This window comes from Rhinoraja longicauda, chromosome 1 (assembly GCF_053455715.1).
Source record: "Rhinoraja longicauda isolate Sanriku21f chromosome 1, sRhiLon1.1, whole genome shotgun sequence".
Lineage (NCBI taxonomy): Eukaryota > Metazoa > Chordata > Chondrichthyes > Rajiformes > Arhynchobatidae > Rhinoraja > Rhinoraja longicauda.
In genome coordinates, this window is record NC_135953.1 from 57084152 (window position 1) to 57101346 (window position 17195).

General features: G+C 39.9%; 1 protein-coding gene across 5 annotated transcripts in view; it reads right to left on the reverse strand.

The window, feature by feature from the left end:
* The window catches only part of zdhhc2 (zDHHC palmitoyltransferase 2), an 87087-nt gene that overhangs the window by 27315 nt on the left and 42577 nt on the right, over window positions 1-17195 (reverse strand). For 2 of the 5 annotated variants that reach the window (XM_078398022.1, XM_078398030.1), the window contains exons 9-12: window positions 14194-14320; window positions 10951-11043; window positions 10041-10156; window positions 6347-6420 (exon numbers count right to left, since the gene is read on the reverse strand). In XM_078398022.1, the coding sequence (XP_078254148.1) occupies window positions 6380-6420; window positions 10041-10156; window positions 10951-11043; window positions 14194-14320 (377 nt within the window). In that variant the 3' untranslated portion in view covers window positions 6347-6379. Of the gene's footprint in view, window positions 1-868; window positions 2257-5342; window positions 5503-5697; window positions 6210-6346; window positions 6421-10040; window positions 10157-10950; window positions 11044-14193; window positions 14321-17195 lie in introns of those variants that run through there. The other 3 variants (XM_078397994.1, XM_078398013.1, XM_078398004.1) reach the window with 3 other exon arrangements.

Below are 17195 nucleotides of genomic sequence, written 5' to 3' on the forward strand. Positions count from 1 at the left end.
ATTAAAACTGGTCACGTTCTGATCTTTCATCAGAACTGCAGCAGGATAAATGCTGGCACAAGAAACTGCCAGCTGAACTCTTGAGCAAAAAGCAAACTGCTGGAGGAACTCTGTGGGTCAGGCAGCATCTGTGGAGGGAAATGGATGGGTGGTGTTTTGAGTTGACACCCTTCTTCAGACTGGATGGAGGGTCTTGTCCCAAAATATAGACTGTCCATTTCCCTCCACAGATGCTGCCAGGCCTGCTGAGTTTCTCTACCATGACAAACGCTGTCTGACCTGCAGTATTCCAGCATTTTGTGTTTTTCTTTCAGATTTCCAGATTCCACAGTAGCTTTTAAGCCACTGACTTTATTCTTGAAGCAAATGATTTTTTCCCCCCATTTGTTTTAAAGCATTAGTGCCAGTAATTTAATCAAAATATCCCTAAATATATTCCACAGAAATAACGCAGTTCTTTAAAATGCCTTGGTAGAAATCCCAACTAGAAAACTAATTTGTTCTAAGGCCACTATAATTAGTTCCCCTTTCCACTGAGATATTCCTTTTTTCAAAAATTACAACCCTGGAATTTTAGCCTTCAAAATTGTTCTTAGTTTATATTATTCAATGGGTGTTGTAAAAGGCTGGTGTCTAATTAAATACTCTATTTATTAACTTGTTTAAGCAGAAGTCTAAGAGGATTTACTCATGTTTCAAAGTAGCAGCCAGATAACCTTCAATTAAATGCACATAATAACCAATATTAATGAAGACTATTTATTCACAAAATGCTGGAGTAACTCAGCAGGTCAGGCAGCATCTCGGGAGAGAAGGAATGGGTGACGTTTCGGGTCGAAGAAGGGTCTCGACCCGAAATGTCACCCATTCCTTCTCTCCCGAGATGCTGCCTGACCTGCTGAGTTACTCCAGCATTTTGTGAATAAATCGATTTGAACCAGCATCTGCAGTTATTTTCTTATATTAATGAAGACTACTTCACTTTTCATTGCATAGGGAAAACCTCTCTCCCCAGATGTCAGAATATATATTTTTCTCTACGACTTGATTACAGAAATAAAAATAACGCTAATTCAATTGGCTTAAGCCATACTAAAATTTAGTTTTGAAAATGTCTTGATTATTAATTTCAAATAGATTACAGCATTGGGTCCAACTTTCAATGAAGGCACTATGAGGGGGCAATTTTGTGCTTTTTTTCTCCACCCACTACAGCATGTTTTCTGTATTTCAAGTCCCTTTGTATTGATTGTGCTGATGGCACTTTGTCATGTATCTCTTATGATGTATAAATATTGTGAAACTGTTACACTATTCATATCATTCCATTTTATAACAACACGCACAATGAAATTGTCATGCTGACTTTAACATTTGTAAGCGAAAACTGGACGCCAAAAACTGGCAACAAGGTCATTTCTCGTGTCTGCTAAAATAAATTAAAAAGGATTGAATGCCACAGTTGCAGCATGCAGAACCAGCCATTAGAAACAACACAGTACAGAATACTGCAGGTCTGAAAAACCATTTAAAATATTTTCATTCAGCATTTCTTTGACCAGAAAATCAACTACTTCTGCAAGTTGCTTTCAGCCAGATTGCAAAACATCTGGTTTAGATGTTCTAAAACCAATATCATATACACTTCTCACCCCATATCATAGCAAAGTAAAAATCAAAAAAAGTCCCCAGTGCATCAATGAAAGGCATATTCATGATATGTAATCTGTTTTTGCTTTGTAAGACACCCCCTAAAATTTTGATAAAAATCTATTCTTCTTATGAAATCCTTAAAACTGTCTGTTAACAGGTCATTCCCATTTAACACAAAACATGTACTGCTCTCAGAGAATGTGAGTCAGTCCTTGCGCATATCATATGATTTGATGTGGAAATCAAGGCATTACTATGGCAGGAGCAGTAATAAAAACAGTATTGTTTCAGCACTGTTTCAAAGAAACCATGTTTTCCTCAGTAACCTCATAATTGCTGCAATGCCAAGCTGCTATTAAGGTTTAGCGTATTTTGTTAAGCAAATGCATTCGGAATAGAATTATATCCCCCATCGTACATTTAAGGGTGGCTGAACCAATACGTTGTATGTGTTAAGCTGTGATAATAGGAAAACCAGTCAATCATAGGATTATTTCCTTTGGTCATCCCACAGAGACAGACATCGAATAGGAATAGTAGGTAGGTGAAGGTTAGGATCGTGGAGAACATTTCTTCCTAGATTTCCTCCATAAGCAGCTGCACCTAGAGCTCAAAGGAATACAATGGATTTAGATCTCCATGTCGTCACAGTGTGTTCAAGTTCTTATCTCTGTTGCCAGGCAACAACTTAGCAGAGTGAATCTCTACATTATAGAAACTGCGTGTTCTGCTCCAATAGATCGCACAGTCAGTCCAAACAGTCAAAATATTGAAAATGTATAAGAAACATATTTTTATGGTGATGGGTTGAATCTAGTGGGCTCAGTACCTTGCACTAAAGTCAAGGAATGTGCCTTAATCTCCTATTTCAAACCAAACTAAGGATATTTCCCTGATCATGCTCACCATTTAGGCTACTATCTGTTTTAGTGTAATCTGCAAACTTACTGATCATGCCTTGCTCATTCTCATCCAAATCATTGATATCGATGATACACAGCAATGGGCCCAGCACCGATCCCTGAGGCACACCACTAGTCACAGGCCTCCAGTGTAAAAAACAACTTTCTATCAAAACCCTCTGCTTCCCACTGTGAAGGTGTCAGAGGTTATGGTTTGATGTGGAAATCAAGGCATTGGAGAATGGAGTTAGGAGGGAGAGATAGATCAGCCATGATTGAATGGCGGAGTAGACTTGATGGGCTGAATGGCCTAATTCTACTCCTATTCCTTATGACCTTAAGCTAATACTGTATCTTTGTCTGGATCCCATGCAATCTAACCTTTCAGAGCAGCCAAAAGTCCATAGCAACTACTTCTACGGCCCTGCCCTTGTCAACCTTATTGATTAATTCTTCAACAAACCCTCAAATTCGTGAGACACAATCTCCCTTGCACAATACCATGTTGACTAGCCCTATTCAATCCCTGACTTTCCCAATGCATATACCCTCAGAATCCTCTCCAGTAACGTTCATAGTACAGATAATCCCAGGTTTTTCTTAAGTGAGTCTCAACAGTAGCCATTCCCCTGTTTTCCAACACCTCACGCGAGATAACGATGATCCATATATCTCAGCTATGATTCCTGTAATTACTTCTCTAGCTTCCCATAGTGGTCAGGTATCTATCTGATCAGGCCAGAGAGATTTATCTACTTTCATACATCCTAGCATCTCCATACATTCAGCATCTCCTCTACTGTAATACAGACTATCTTCAAGACATTGCACAATGTTCTCGTTCTAAGGTAAAAAGCAGAGGAGAAATATTAATTGAGAACCTTGTCCTCTCCTGCGGCTCCACAAATAGATTTCTTTAATTTCTGAGAGGCCCTCTATTCTCTCTCACTATCCTTTTTCCCTTAATATACATAAGATCTTTTTTGAATCTCCTTAACCTTATCTGTCAAATCTATCTTGTGCACCTTTTGCCCATCCGATTTCTTTTTTAAATATGCTCCTCAATTTCAAGAGAGAGTTAGATTTAGCTCAGGGCTAATGGAAGCAAGGGATATGGGGAAACAACAAGAATGGGGTACTGAATTTAGCAGTTCTTTCAAGATCTCCCCAGTTGAGCCCACTCCCAGACATTTCTGCCTGGACACCTCTCCCCAGCTGTTCCTGGGGCGACCTCTTTTCCTTTTTCCTTGGGGGTTCCATTTCAGGGCTTGCCGGGTGAAGGAATGGTTGATGGAATTTAATACAGAGAAATGTGAGGTGTTGCATTTAGGGAAGTCTAACATGGGCAGGACCAACACATTAAATGGTAGGGCAGATCTAGGAGCGCAGGTGCATGGTTCCTTGAAGGTCGAGTTACAGGTAGATAAGGTGGTCAAAAAGACTTTTGGTACATTGGCCTTCATCAGTCAGAGTATTGAGTATAGAAGTTGGGAGGTCATGTTGCAGTTGTATAAGATGTTGGTGAGGCCGCATTTAGAATATTGTGTTCAGTTCTGGGCACCATGTTATAGGAACGATGTTGTCAAGCTAGAAAGGGTACAGAAATTTACAAGGCTGTTGCCAAGACTAGAGGGTCTGTGGTATAGGGAGAGGTTGAGTAGTCTGGGACTCTATTCCCTGGAGTGCAGGAGGATGTGAGGTGATCTTATAGTGTATAAAATCATGAGAGGAATAGATCGGGTAGAAGCACAGAGTCTCTTGTCCTGAGTAGGTAAATCAAGGACCAGAGGACATAGGTTTAAGGTGAAGGGGAAAAGATTTAATAGGAATCTGACGGGTAACTTTTTCACACATAGGGTGGTGGGTGTATGGAACAAGCTGCCAGATGAGGTAGTTGAGGCTGGGACTATCACAATGGTTCAGAAACAGTTAGACAATAATAGAACAAGTTTGGAGGGATATGGACCAAACACAGACAGGTGGGACCAGTGTCGCTGGGACATGTTGGCCGGTGTGGGCAAGTTGGGCCATCTGTGTGGCCTCAGATCAGAGAGGCCATCTCTCTGTAGAGAGATTGCCTCTACAGGCCATGTAGAGCCTGTACATGGCTCTATCATGTACAGAGCCACATGATAGAGGTGGCTATCATGCCACCTGTATCACTCTGTGACTCTATGACTAAAGTGCATTGCGTCTGCCAGGTCTGATTTATCAGGGAAGCTTCAGGGATATAAAACTGTCAAATTTGCACAATGCAAGGTTACTGCTGATAAGTATTGTACCCACGTTCATTTTATCCAAGCAGCTTCAACTTTATGCAAATGTTATCAGTCTGTGACAGCCTAGCTGCTGTCAGCCTTTCTATTCCTATTTCCACTAAGAAAAATTGGGAAAAAAAATTTGCAAAGTTGACCAAAAAAACATGCTTTGCATCAAAAATATTTGGAGGTACAGAAAATGACCCAAAATTTACCCACACTGCCCCTAGCATCATTAATTCATGGACCTGCCGTTTAAATTAAAGTCTGAAGAAGGGTCATGACCTGAAAAATCACCTATTCCTCTTCTCCAGAGATGCTGCCTGACCCACTGAGTTACTCCAGCTTTTTTGTCTATCTTCAGTATAAACCAGCATCTGCAGTTCCTTCCTATACGTGTAAATGAAAGTGCTCAGGTTTGTTCTTCCCAGCTTAATATAGCTCTTATAGAGACTTTCCAACTCACTCTTTCCCAATACTTCCAAAGCCCATATTGCCGAATACAAAAGAAACAGTCAATTGCTTTCCCTACTTTAATGTCGACTTGAAATCAATGTTCAATATTCAAAAAGAACGTTCTTTAACAGATGAAATGAAAATCGATGGAAGGTATGAAGTTCCAACTGTTGTCATGCGTTCTGATTCATGCCATAATATAGATGGAAGTGCTGAAGAACTGGCGTATCTATCTGAAAATTACATTCAGTGTTTCTGGATGCCAAACCAAAGAAGCAGTGAAATATTCATAGTCCAAGATAATACATAAAATTAGGCACAGTATTTTAATGGATCTGCAACCAGATAAATAAAGAAATTTAAGTGCCTCCTGCTGATCTTATGACAAAACTAAGGCAGGCAATTAAGAGAATTTGAGTATAAATTCGTGGCCTGTGGGTGTAATAAGTTTTTATCATATCATATCATATATCTACAGCCGGAAACAGGCCTTTTCGGCCCTCCAAGTCCGTGCCGCCCAGTGATCCCCGTACATTAACACTATCCTACACCCACTAGGGACAATTTTTACATTTACCCAGCCAATTAACCTACATACCTGTACGTCTTTCATCTTATGCAAGATGATTTAGTGAGAAGGCATTTTAAGTAGGTAAGAGCTACCTCAGTTATTTAAATTACAGCTCTAGCAAAATGCAGAAACTGAAGTTTTTAGTTACATTGGTCTATAATTTGCACAATTCAATGGAGCAATCACTGTGATGGCTGTTTGTGTTAAAATTGTAATTGTGTGTCTTGTGTTCTTTATTGTCTACTGCCGGACCCTGACGTGAGAGGACGCTGGCGCTATTTGTTCGCCGCTTCTCCGTCAGGACAGTTCGTCTGTTTGTTTTTATGTCATGACTGTTTTGTAAAGCGTCTTTGAGCATTTGGAAAAGCGCTATAAAAAATAAATGTTTATTATTATTATTATTATATATTAACGTGAAACTTACGATGTTATAATATTCCTCCTATTACCACAACTTTGGACCATGAAATAGAAGTACATAGTTACAAGGATGTTTGTCTACTTACAGCTGCCAGGTGGTTAAGTGTGTTGAGGGGGTGCTAGGTCTCATTTTCCATGACCATGACAGGATTGTTCATACCTGTAAATTAACAAACACCTAAAACATTAGTAACATAACATCTGGTTTTATGCTGGTCATGTAATTTCTATTCACAAATAGATTTTCTCGGATTCTTTGGCCTTTCTTCCAAACACTTGAAGCAGTCTGAGGTCCAAGGAAGTAACTACCCAATAAATTCAACTTTCCTTTCAAAATTATGTTGTGATTATTGTACAGGTTTGCTGAACAAGACTTTATCTCTCGCTTGGTCCATATCTCTCTAATGCCATAGCTCTGTGAAAGTGACGATATAAAGTGTCGGTCCCCGACAGTTCTTTCAGGTTAGGCAGAGGTTCACTTGCAACCACATCTACTGTATCCATTGTTCAAGATGTGGACTCTTGTACATCGGCAAGACCGAACATATACTAGGCAATTGTTTCGCTGAACACCTTAGCTCAGCCCACTTGAACCTACCTGAACGCCAAACACTTTCATTCTCCTTCCCATTCCCACAGACCTTTCTGTCCTAGGTCTTCTCCATTGTCAGAGTGAGGCTAAATGCAAATTGGAGGAACAGCATCTTATATTTCGCTTGGGCAGCTTTCGTGCCGAAATGCCTGATCAAATGCCTGATGCCTTGAACAAGTTTCATTAAATTGATATGCAAGATAAATGGGAAACTATTTAACCAACATTGTCATCACTCCAGACTAGGGTCATTCCTACAATTAATTCTTTCTTCAGAAATAATTCATTATTTTGCACCAATGTGGCTTTGTGGTTAAAATTAATTGGTGATTGCAGTTTAAAGGTAAAGTTGTCAGTCTGAAGCAAAATTAACCATGATGATTTCAGGCTTTGGAAAGAAATTAGAACTAAATATTCAATGAAGAAACATAGTTATTCTGGAGAACAGAGAAGTAAGGGAAGAACAACAGTTTAATCAAGTTCCTACAAGCATTTTTAAAGCAATGAAAAGTAGAGGGGAGGTGGAAAAAAAACCAGGCAATTTATTTTAGATTGCAAACTCAGGAATATAAGCTTTATATGTCTTCAGTATGATGGCATTGGGAAAAGTCCCCTTTTCTCTCCATAAAGGATTTAAAAAATAAGCTGCTTGTGATTATAATTGACTTTGCATCAATTGGCACCATCAAATTGGAGCTGAACTGAAGTTGAAATGGGACAGAGCCAGAGATACTCAACAATAGTGGATTTTATTCTCCCAGGTGTGTCTTACAGATCGAAATCACAACTCATAAGAGTAACATTATGTAAATCTAGAATCAATCTAAAAGGGCTTGGTAGACCAAGTAGATCTTTCTCAATTGAATCTCTTTATTTGCTTATACCTGATATCACGGGTTCACAGCACACTGCTCATAACTGACTAGTAAATCCCAATCACTGATGACCTCTCATTCATAGTTTGAAATTTTCCCACAAAGCTTAGAATAATAAAAGATATTCTATCCAGCGTTTAAAATATGAATGCATTCATTTGTTATTCCCCCATCCAGTACTTGGCAGAGTTACGATTCTATACACTAATTAGTCTTGTTTATATAATTGTGACTTTCCTTATATATATTACAATAATATTTGACCATGTATCTTATAACAGTTGAGGCTTGCAGACAGTAGTTGCATAGAAACTGTACTCTGAGTTGTGGAGATATGTAGCATATGAACTCATCTTTAAAAATCAACAGTGATTACCTTTGTCTTGCTTTTGTTTCAAATCAACATTGCATCTATTTACATAGTTATCCAGCATGGAGCTCAGCTCGTACATGCCAACCAAGGAGCATAACCAAGCTAGTTCCACTAGCCTGGTCTATTTGTTACCAAATCATTACTATCCATTGTACCTGTGCAAGTGTCTTTTAAATGTCATAATTTTACATGCTTCCACCATTTCTCTGGCTGCTTGTTCTATGTATGCACCACCCTGTGTGTGAAAACGATCTCCCTCGATTTCCCTTTAAATCAAATCTTTTCCCTTTCACCTTAAGTTTATGCCCTTCAGTTTTTGATTCCCCTACACTAGGGAAAAGACTATGGCTATTAATTTTATCTATGCCCCTCATGATTTATAAACCTATCCAAGGTCGCCCCTCAGCCTCTCATACTTCAGGAAAAGAAGATTCAGCTCTTGCAACCTCTCTTTTTAACCAAAGCTCTCCAGACTCGGCAACAAGCTTGCAAATTGTTTTTGCATCCTTTCCAGTTTAATGACATCCTTCCCATTGCAGAGTGACCGGAACTGTACTCAGTACTCCAAATGAGGCCTTACCAATGTCTTGCACAGCTACAACATGACGTCCCAACTCCTGTCCCTGACTGATGAAGAAGAGTACCAAATGCCTCGTCACCTCGTGTTCCACCACTTATTACAGGCTTCCAGTCTGAAAAACAACTCTCTGCCACCACCCTCTGTCTCTTAAAGCCATGAAACCAATTTTAATCCCATTGGCTAGCTCGACCTGAATCCCATGTAACATATTCTTCCAGACCAGCCGACCATGCAGTACCTTTTCAAAGGCCTTGCCAAAGTCTATGCCGATAACGTCTACCATGATACCTTCATCAATCTTCCTGGTCTCCTTTTCAACAAACCCAATTAAATTGTTGAGACGCAATTCCCCACACACAAGGTCATGCCGACTATCCCTAATCAGTCCCTACCTTTCCAAATACAAGTAGATCCAAACTCAAAACCCCTCCACTGATGTAAAGCTCACTGGTCTGTAGTTCCTATGCTTTGCCTTGCAGATTTCTTAATTAACAGCTTAACATCAATCACCCTTCAATCTCCCCCCACTTTATCTGTGACTTTCATTGATGCAGATATCTCTGTCAGTTGCCCCACTATTTCTTTCCTAGCTTCCCACAATGTCCTACACACTTGATCAGGTCCTGGGGATTTATCTACTTTAATGCATTTTAAGATATTCAACATTTCTGTAATATAGATTCAAGACATCACAACTTTCCAAAGCATGGACTCGGTGGGCCAAAGGGTCCATTTCCATACTGTAACTCTATACTAAATTTAAATGTAGCCAGTGATTTTTCGTAAGCACCCTCCTACCTGCAGGTAGTAGAGACCAACAAGAACTCCCTTTTAATAGAAAAGGGCAGCACAGTGGAGCAACCGGTGCACTGCCTCACAGCGCCAGAGACCCGGGCTCGATCCTGACCTCGGGAGCAGTCTGTGTGGAGTTTGCCCATTCTCTCTGTGACTATGTGGTTTTCCTCTGGGTGCTCTGGTTTCCTCGCACATCCAAAAGACTTGCTTGCTTGTAGGTTAATTGGCCATTGTAAAATTTGAACCCAGTGTGTGTGAAGTGGATGAGAATGTGGGATTACATTGAACTAGTGTGAACGGGTGATCGATGGTCAACATGGACTTGGTGGGCAGAGGGTCCTGTTTCCATGCTGTATCTCTAAACTAAAAACCTTGCTTATCTCCTGTGCCTCCACACATAGATGGCCTTGTTGATCTTTGAGGAGTCCCATTCACTCCCGAGTTACTCTTTTGCACTTAATGCACGTACAATCTCTTTGCATTCTCCTTTACTTTATCTGCCAGAGCTACCCCAAGTTCCCTTTTGTCAAGTTCATTTAAATTTTGAAATGTTCTAAATACTCACCATGCTTGCCTTTTCCATCGTCATAAGTTCCATCTGACCATGTCTGGTTGCTACCCAATAGATGGTTCTGGGACTCTCGTAAAGGCTTGGCAAGAAAAGGATGTCCTTCAGTAACACTGTTGGAGCAGGTGATTAAATGATTACAGAGACACCAGGAACTGCAGGTGCTGGAACCTTGAGCAAAACACTAAGTGCTTGAGGAAGTCAGCAGGTTAGGCAGTATCCGTGGAGGGAATGAACTGGCAACATTTTGGGTTGGGACCCTTCATCAGACTCTGAAACGTCATCTGTCCATTCCCTTCACAGATGCTGCTTGACCCGTTGTTCCCCCACACTTGTGATTGTGATTAAATGATTGTTTTTTTGTGAGGGTAGTTTGAATTAACCTCCAGGGTTTTTCACCATCCTAGTCATTCAGTAAACATAGAAACATAGAAAATAGGTGCAGGAGGAGCCAGCACCGCCATTCATTGTGATCATGGCTGATCGTCCCCAATCAATACCCCGTGCCCGCCTTCTCCCCATATCCCTTGATTCCACTAGAGCTCTATCTAACTCTGTCTTAAATCCATCCAGTGATTTGGCTTCCACTGCCCTCTGTGGCAGAGAATTCCACAAATTCACAACTCTCTGGCTGAAAACGTTTTTTCTCACCTTAGTTTTAAATGGAGTAAATCTCACTTAATACTGCAATTACCACATGCAGCATGCCTTACAGAGATTACATATCCTTGTCCTCAGCAATCAAAGATCAATTGCATATTTAAAAACAGATCTAATAATCAAAGTTGGAAACTGAAAGCTTAAAAATTACGTGCTTATAAATTAAGTCACCGAATTGGGCAAAAACCCCCATCTATTTTGAAAAACTCCAGATACACAGGGAATCGAATAATAAATAAGTAAATACTTTTTAGCAGTTGAGTTGTGCCCAGATGGAGTCATGGGTTGCTCTGGGTCCTGATTCACCAAACATGTTGGGAAGGAACAACCATCGCTCAAACTGCAATTACACAACATAGAAATTATTAATTTCAAAATAAATTGTCATTTATTCATAAAATAACACAATAATCTAACTTGCTTTTGGGACAGACTATAGTACATTATCTTGATATTCTTGATGTATTTAACAGACATTTTCACATATGAATAAACATTTGCTTTTCCTTTAATAAACAAGTATATTTAATGCCCGGTGACCTATGGTAACCAACCAGGAAGATCTCATATTTACCTTCTAACAAGGGTGAAATACTTGATCTTGTTTTGCCAGAAAAGGAGAGAGGTTGGGAATGCCAATAGCTTTTTAACTTCCCGGTGTATGAGCCACTTTACTGTTATACAAAATTGCCCGTTTGCTTGTGATAAAACTGCTTTGTTGCTGGGTTCTAGAGAACTATTTAACTCAACAATGATTGGGGTTTCTTTTCAAAGAATAAAACCTACATTTATTTCTGCTTTCACATCCCAATGTGGAGTTTTGCCCTTCAGAAATGCATGTTTGAACCTGTGAGCAAGCAGTTCTCAGCACTGTTAAAACTAGTTGCCAATCACAAGCTTTAATCCTATGATTGCCTAATATAAAATGCATTGGAACTGTGCATGTGGAAAATTATTCTCCAGCTAAAGGCATCTCATTCAGAAGGTGACAAGTTTCCAAACTCTGGATTTAAACTGCAAGTTTAATTAAAAACTTCTTAGGGCCAATTATCTAAATGACGACATTTGGTATGTAACTCTGCTCAATGAGGCTTATGTCAAATTTACAATGGTATTTGATCACCAATACATATCAGAAGTTGACACTTTCAGTCCAATATTCTCTCTTTACTTTAACAAAAATTGTACCTTGTAATCTTCATACATACAAGATTATTTTTTTATATCGCAAATTCCTTTCATTGCAATGAGAGAAAACATGGCTTGAATTTGCAAAATATCGATGTGGAAAATACAATGCACATGAGATATATAACTTTGGATCCGTACTTATGTAATTAGGTTTAATCTCAGATGCATAAATCATTGATCGGGGGGGGGATGATGGGGCGTGGGGCACCATAAAGAAAAAAATACTTTTTTATTGTTTAATAGTCCTAACGTCTGCTAAAACACCTACAGCTGTCATTCCTGTTGGTCTAAATGGGTTTTCTTGAGGTCTTTCTTATCATCTACCTCCTATTATCTTCTTAGTTAGTCCAACGACATCGAGGATGACTTGTTTCAATTCCAGTTCTCTGGGTTCTAAGGTGGCTGATGAGGCCAATATGGGACCAACTTTGCTACAGGTGTGCCAAGAGGTACTAGGTGAGGTGTGTGAGAGGGTAATTTGGTGCATTCCTTCTGGTGCCTCTGTTGGGGGAGGGGCAAGCTCTGTGCACTTCCACCTAATGGATTCAAGGCTTTCAATGCCATCCCTAAATTCTAGTATTCTTTAGAATGATTCCGGGGCCAGGATTAAACCGGGATGCTTCTAAAAGGCTACAAGAAACAGGACTCAAAGGGCTGAGCTATAGGGTGAGGTTGAGCAGGCTCCAACTTTATTCCTTGGAGCTCAGGAGGATGAGGGGTGATCTTATAGAGGCGTACAAGATCATGGGATAGATATGGTAAATGCACTTTTACCCAGAGTAGGGGAATCGAGAACCAGGGACAAATGTTTAAGGTGAGGGGGGAAAGATTTGATAGGAACCTGAGGTGCAACCTTTCTACACATGGGGTGGGTAGGTGTATGGAACCTACCACCCAATGGAACAAGCTGCCTTAGGAGGTAGTTGAGGCAGGTACTATCACAATATTTAAGAAACATTTAGACAGGAACATGGATAGGAATTGTTTAGTGGGACATGGGCCAAACGCAGTCAGATGGGACTAGTGTAAATGTGGCAAGTTGGTGGAGTGGCCAAGTTGGGCTGAAGGGCTTGTTTTCACACTGTATGGCTCCATGAGAACATCTCTGACTAGTTGTTGCCTTTGTCCATCTGGTAACCATTGGCTGTGACAGAGTTTAGAATTGAGCGTCTGTTTTGGAGTCTGATATCGGATATTTTCACATAATTTTAAGGTGGAGATTTACAGATTCTTGATTAGTATGGGTATTAGGGGTTGTTGGGGATAAGAATGGAGTTGAGAGGGAAAGATAAATCAGCCATCATTGAATGGAGGAATAGACTTGATGGGCCGGATGGCCTAATTCTGCTCCTAAAACTGTATGAACTTATAATCAGGTATGTTAACGGTGTGGCCAGTCCATTGATAGAATAATTAGCACTTTGTTTCTAGGGACATTGGCCTGAAAGAGGATACTGACGTATGGTTCACTTATTCTGCTAGTGGATTTGCAGGATCATGAGGAAGGTTTGGTGCTTTGAGGTCCTGCTGTAGTCAGTCTATGTCTCTGGGCATAGGTCTCTGGGCATAGGCCATAGGCAGGGGTCTCTGCTGGCTGGTTAGAATAACTTAATTGAAAATTATTATAATTAATTTATTCTAATAAATACAGGTTTTATTTATTTTTGTTTTTCTCAGACAACCATAGGTTGTGTTACCGCAACGAAGGTGAATTGTGAATTTCATTGCCAATGTCTACTTTGCTAATATCAGCATTGTTTTTCTATAAACAGAGTTAACGGACACAATTATCCAATTCACTTGTGTGAACAACCCATTCTATCCATGCAACTTAACCATTTTGTCTCAGATTCGATATACCTTTCCTGTGTCTTCTAGGTAACACTGCTGAGTTGCTGCTGCCTAACCCGCTGAGTTACTCCAGCATTTTGTGTCTATCTAGTAGTCCTGTTGCTGTTTTAAGCTGCCTATTGCTCTCAGGAATTTTTCCCCAGAACACCGTTTGTTCTTAATTTAGTGAGAGCATCGTTACAAACCTTTTAAACCTATTACTTCCATGCATCTTTTGGTCAGCTTTCCCAATACCCATGGTTACCTTTCATTGTGTAATTGTTTAGCAGGAACCCTTGGGAAATACTAAACCAAAATTAAATCAATTAATAGAGGTAAAAGAAAATTCAGCTTCTCAGAAAAGACTTATCTTCAATGGAGTTTTACAGCAATCATTTACGTAGTGAACTAGACCCCAAATGGGGTAATTGTCAGAATTGATAAGGATAGGAGATGTCAGGATCTGTACCTTGTAAAGACAGGCAGCAACCAATACCTCTTCTCATCGCCAAATATCTGCTTCATATTCTTGATGCAGCCCAAGCTAAACCCATTCTTATCTGGTCCTTGTCGAAATACAGGTGCCCTGAAGGCCTCTGAAACATGATAGTCATTATTTTAATGTTATCACTCGGAACTCACACCATACTATTTGCAACATTTAACTGCAGAACAAGCAACAAACCGAAATAAAATTCATGAGAAAAATATAGTTTCTGAAAGGGCATCCTAACCATTTTCATTCCTCTCTGCAGCCACCAATAAAGCATAAGGCAGTACAGAGTTTAATGTCTGCTTTTTGAAACTTTGTGAGATGAATCATAATCTTACTTTGTTTAGGTGTCTTAACTTTACAGTTCCTTGTCATATCTGAGCAGCTATGGGGAGGGAATTAAAGAAGACTTAAGGCATGGGTGGTGCGATAGGTTTTAAAGGGGCTCAGACGTCTCAGGTAAAGCAAAGAAGAAGGGATTAATGAGGGGACAGCAGAATCTTGAAAAACTGTTGTCAGATCATGATAGTTGATATCTGGGTCAGCATTTAGTGCCTAACAGCTCCAGCCATGAACGGCTGTTGGGCTATTTCTTCTGAACAATCACATTGGATGGGCCTGGCGAGGACGTTGAAAGGTCTTGGACTAGAAATATTAAATAAAGTTTCTCTTTCCATGGTGATCAAGAAAGTACATCAGCTTATTTACTTTCTGAGGCTTCTGAGAAAATTTGGCATGTCCATGAGAATTCTGTCTAACTTCCACAGATGTGCTATAGAAAATATTCTGACAGAATGCATTTCAGCTCTGCTCTCGACTGCCTGAGCCTGCAGCATGGTGAACGCAGCCCAGTCCACCAAAGGCTTGCCGCTGCCTTCCATCCAGTCCGTCTTTACAGAGCATTGCATCAAGAAGACTGGAAGGGTCGTCAAGGATACTTGCTACCCTGGTCATTTTCTGTTCACTCCTCTGCCTTTTGGGAGAAGATGCGGGAGCGCGATAGCACGGCCGTCCAGTCTTAAGAACTGCTACTTCCCGACTGCAACGCGACTCCTGAATCAATCACCTCCACCACATCCCGACCCTGGAGGTGCTGCAACGTTATCTTACTCTTATCTCTCCTCAGTCAGTTATTCTGTTATTGCATTTCAATGTTCTTTTGCATGACTCAATGATTTTTCACTACAATCTTGCACCATTCTGTTGTTTTGCACTTGCCATTGTATTTATGATCACTGTATGTGTACTGTTTGCTGTGAGCTTCATGTGAACAAAGAATTTTGAGAATAAACTAATCTGTAATCTGACCTGCTGGAGCTTCCAGCATTTTCTGCTTTTATTGTGGATAAGAGGCCAGTATCTTTCTCCGACATTTGTGAACCAGAAAATGAGTCTTTACAGCAATCGCATTACTGATACTATCTCTTTAATTCCAGATTTAATTAATTATTCAATTTTACATTCACAACTGCACTGACGGGATTTGAACTGGTATCTCCAGATCAATAATTTGGGTCTCTGTACTAATCCTGTAATTGAAACAACAATGTTATGATACACTGTGTTTCTGTTCCTCCATATAGCTACCCATTTTGGTACAATGGCACTACTGATTAAAATCAGAGGTGTTGCATTTTCTTCCACGGAACATAACAGGTCTTTTATTGCCGTCTACACATATCAAAATACAAAGATCTTTTTGTATACGGTGAGCACACTCTGAATATGGATCATTTGCATCCTGTGCTATTCTTCTCTGTCTGCAATGAAATATATTTAACATGATCATTTACCCAATGAGCTGTCAGCTGCATTAGAGTTACAACAGATGTTACATTTGTTTAAAAACACACAAACAAATTTATTAAAAACTTTAAATATTTCTTATTTCTATTTATATAATACCCTCAATGCAGAATGAGTTTTAGAAGTGCAATCAAAATTGTAATATTGGGCACAGGAACATGCCACATGGAGGAATTTAACCTGATCAAAAAGGGATTGTTTTAAGAAGGGGGAAGAACAAGTTCCAACAATGAGACCTATGTAGGTAAATAAATCCAAACTGACCAGGGACGAGGCAAAAACTGGAAGAAATGCAAGAGATCAGAGACATAGAAACATAGAAAAATAGGTGCAGGAGTAGGCCATTCGGCCCTTCGAGCCATTCAATACAATCATGGCTAATCATCAAAAATCAGTACCCCGTTCCTGCTTTCTCCCCATATCTCTTGATTCCTAAGAGCTAAATCTCTTGAAAATACCCCATGAATTGGCCTCCACTGCCATCTGTGACAGAGAATTCCACAGATTCACAGCTCTCTGGCTGAAAAGGTTTTTCCTCATCTTACGCCTAAACGGCCAACTTATTCTTAAACTGTGACCCCTGGTTCTGGACTCCCCCAACATCGGGAACATTTTTTCTGCATCTAGCCTGTCCAATCCTTTAAGAATTTTATATGTTTCTATAAGATCCCCTCTCATCTTTCATAAGTTTGGTTTTATGACTACAGGAAATTAGTTAGTGAGCCAGAGGAATTTAAATCACAAAGATATCTAAAGTCAGTGAAGGAATTGTGAACCGTAGATTGAGAAGGATAAGGGTAAGGGTGGTGGGAGTGTGTCTTGTGTAACAGGTTGACATTTATTGAGGCTGGTGGATTTAAATCAACCTGAAAAAAATTGATTGAATGTGACAAGGGTATGGATGAGGGCATACATATGCTTTCTAAAAATGGAAGGTAGACGCAAAATGCTGGAGTAACTCAGCGGGACAGGCAGCATCTATGGAGAGAAGGAATCGGTGCTGTTTCGGGTCGAGATCCTTCTTCAGATTGAAGAAGGGTCTCGACCCGAAACCTCACCCATTCCTTCTCACCAGAGGTGCTGCCTGTCTTTTGTGTCTACCTTAGATTTAAACCAGCATCTGCAGTTCTTTCTTATACATGCTTTCTAAAAATAGTTGAACCAAAGTTGAA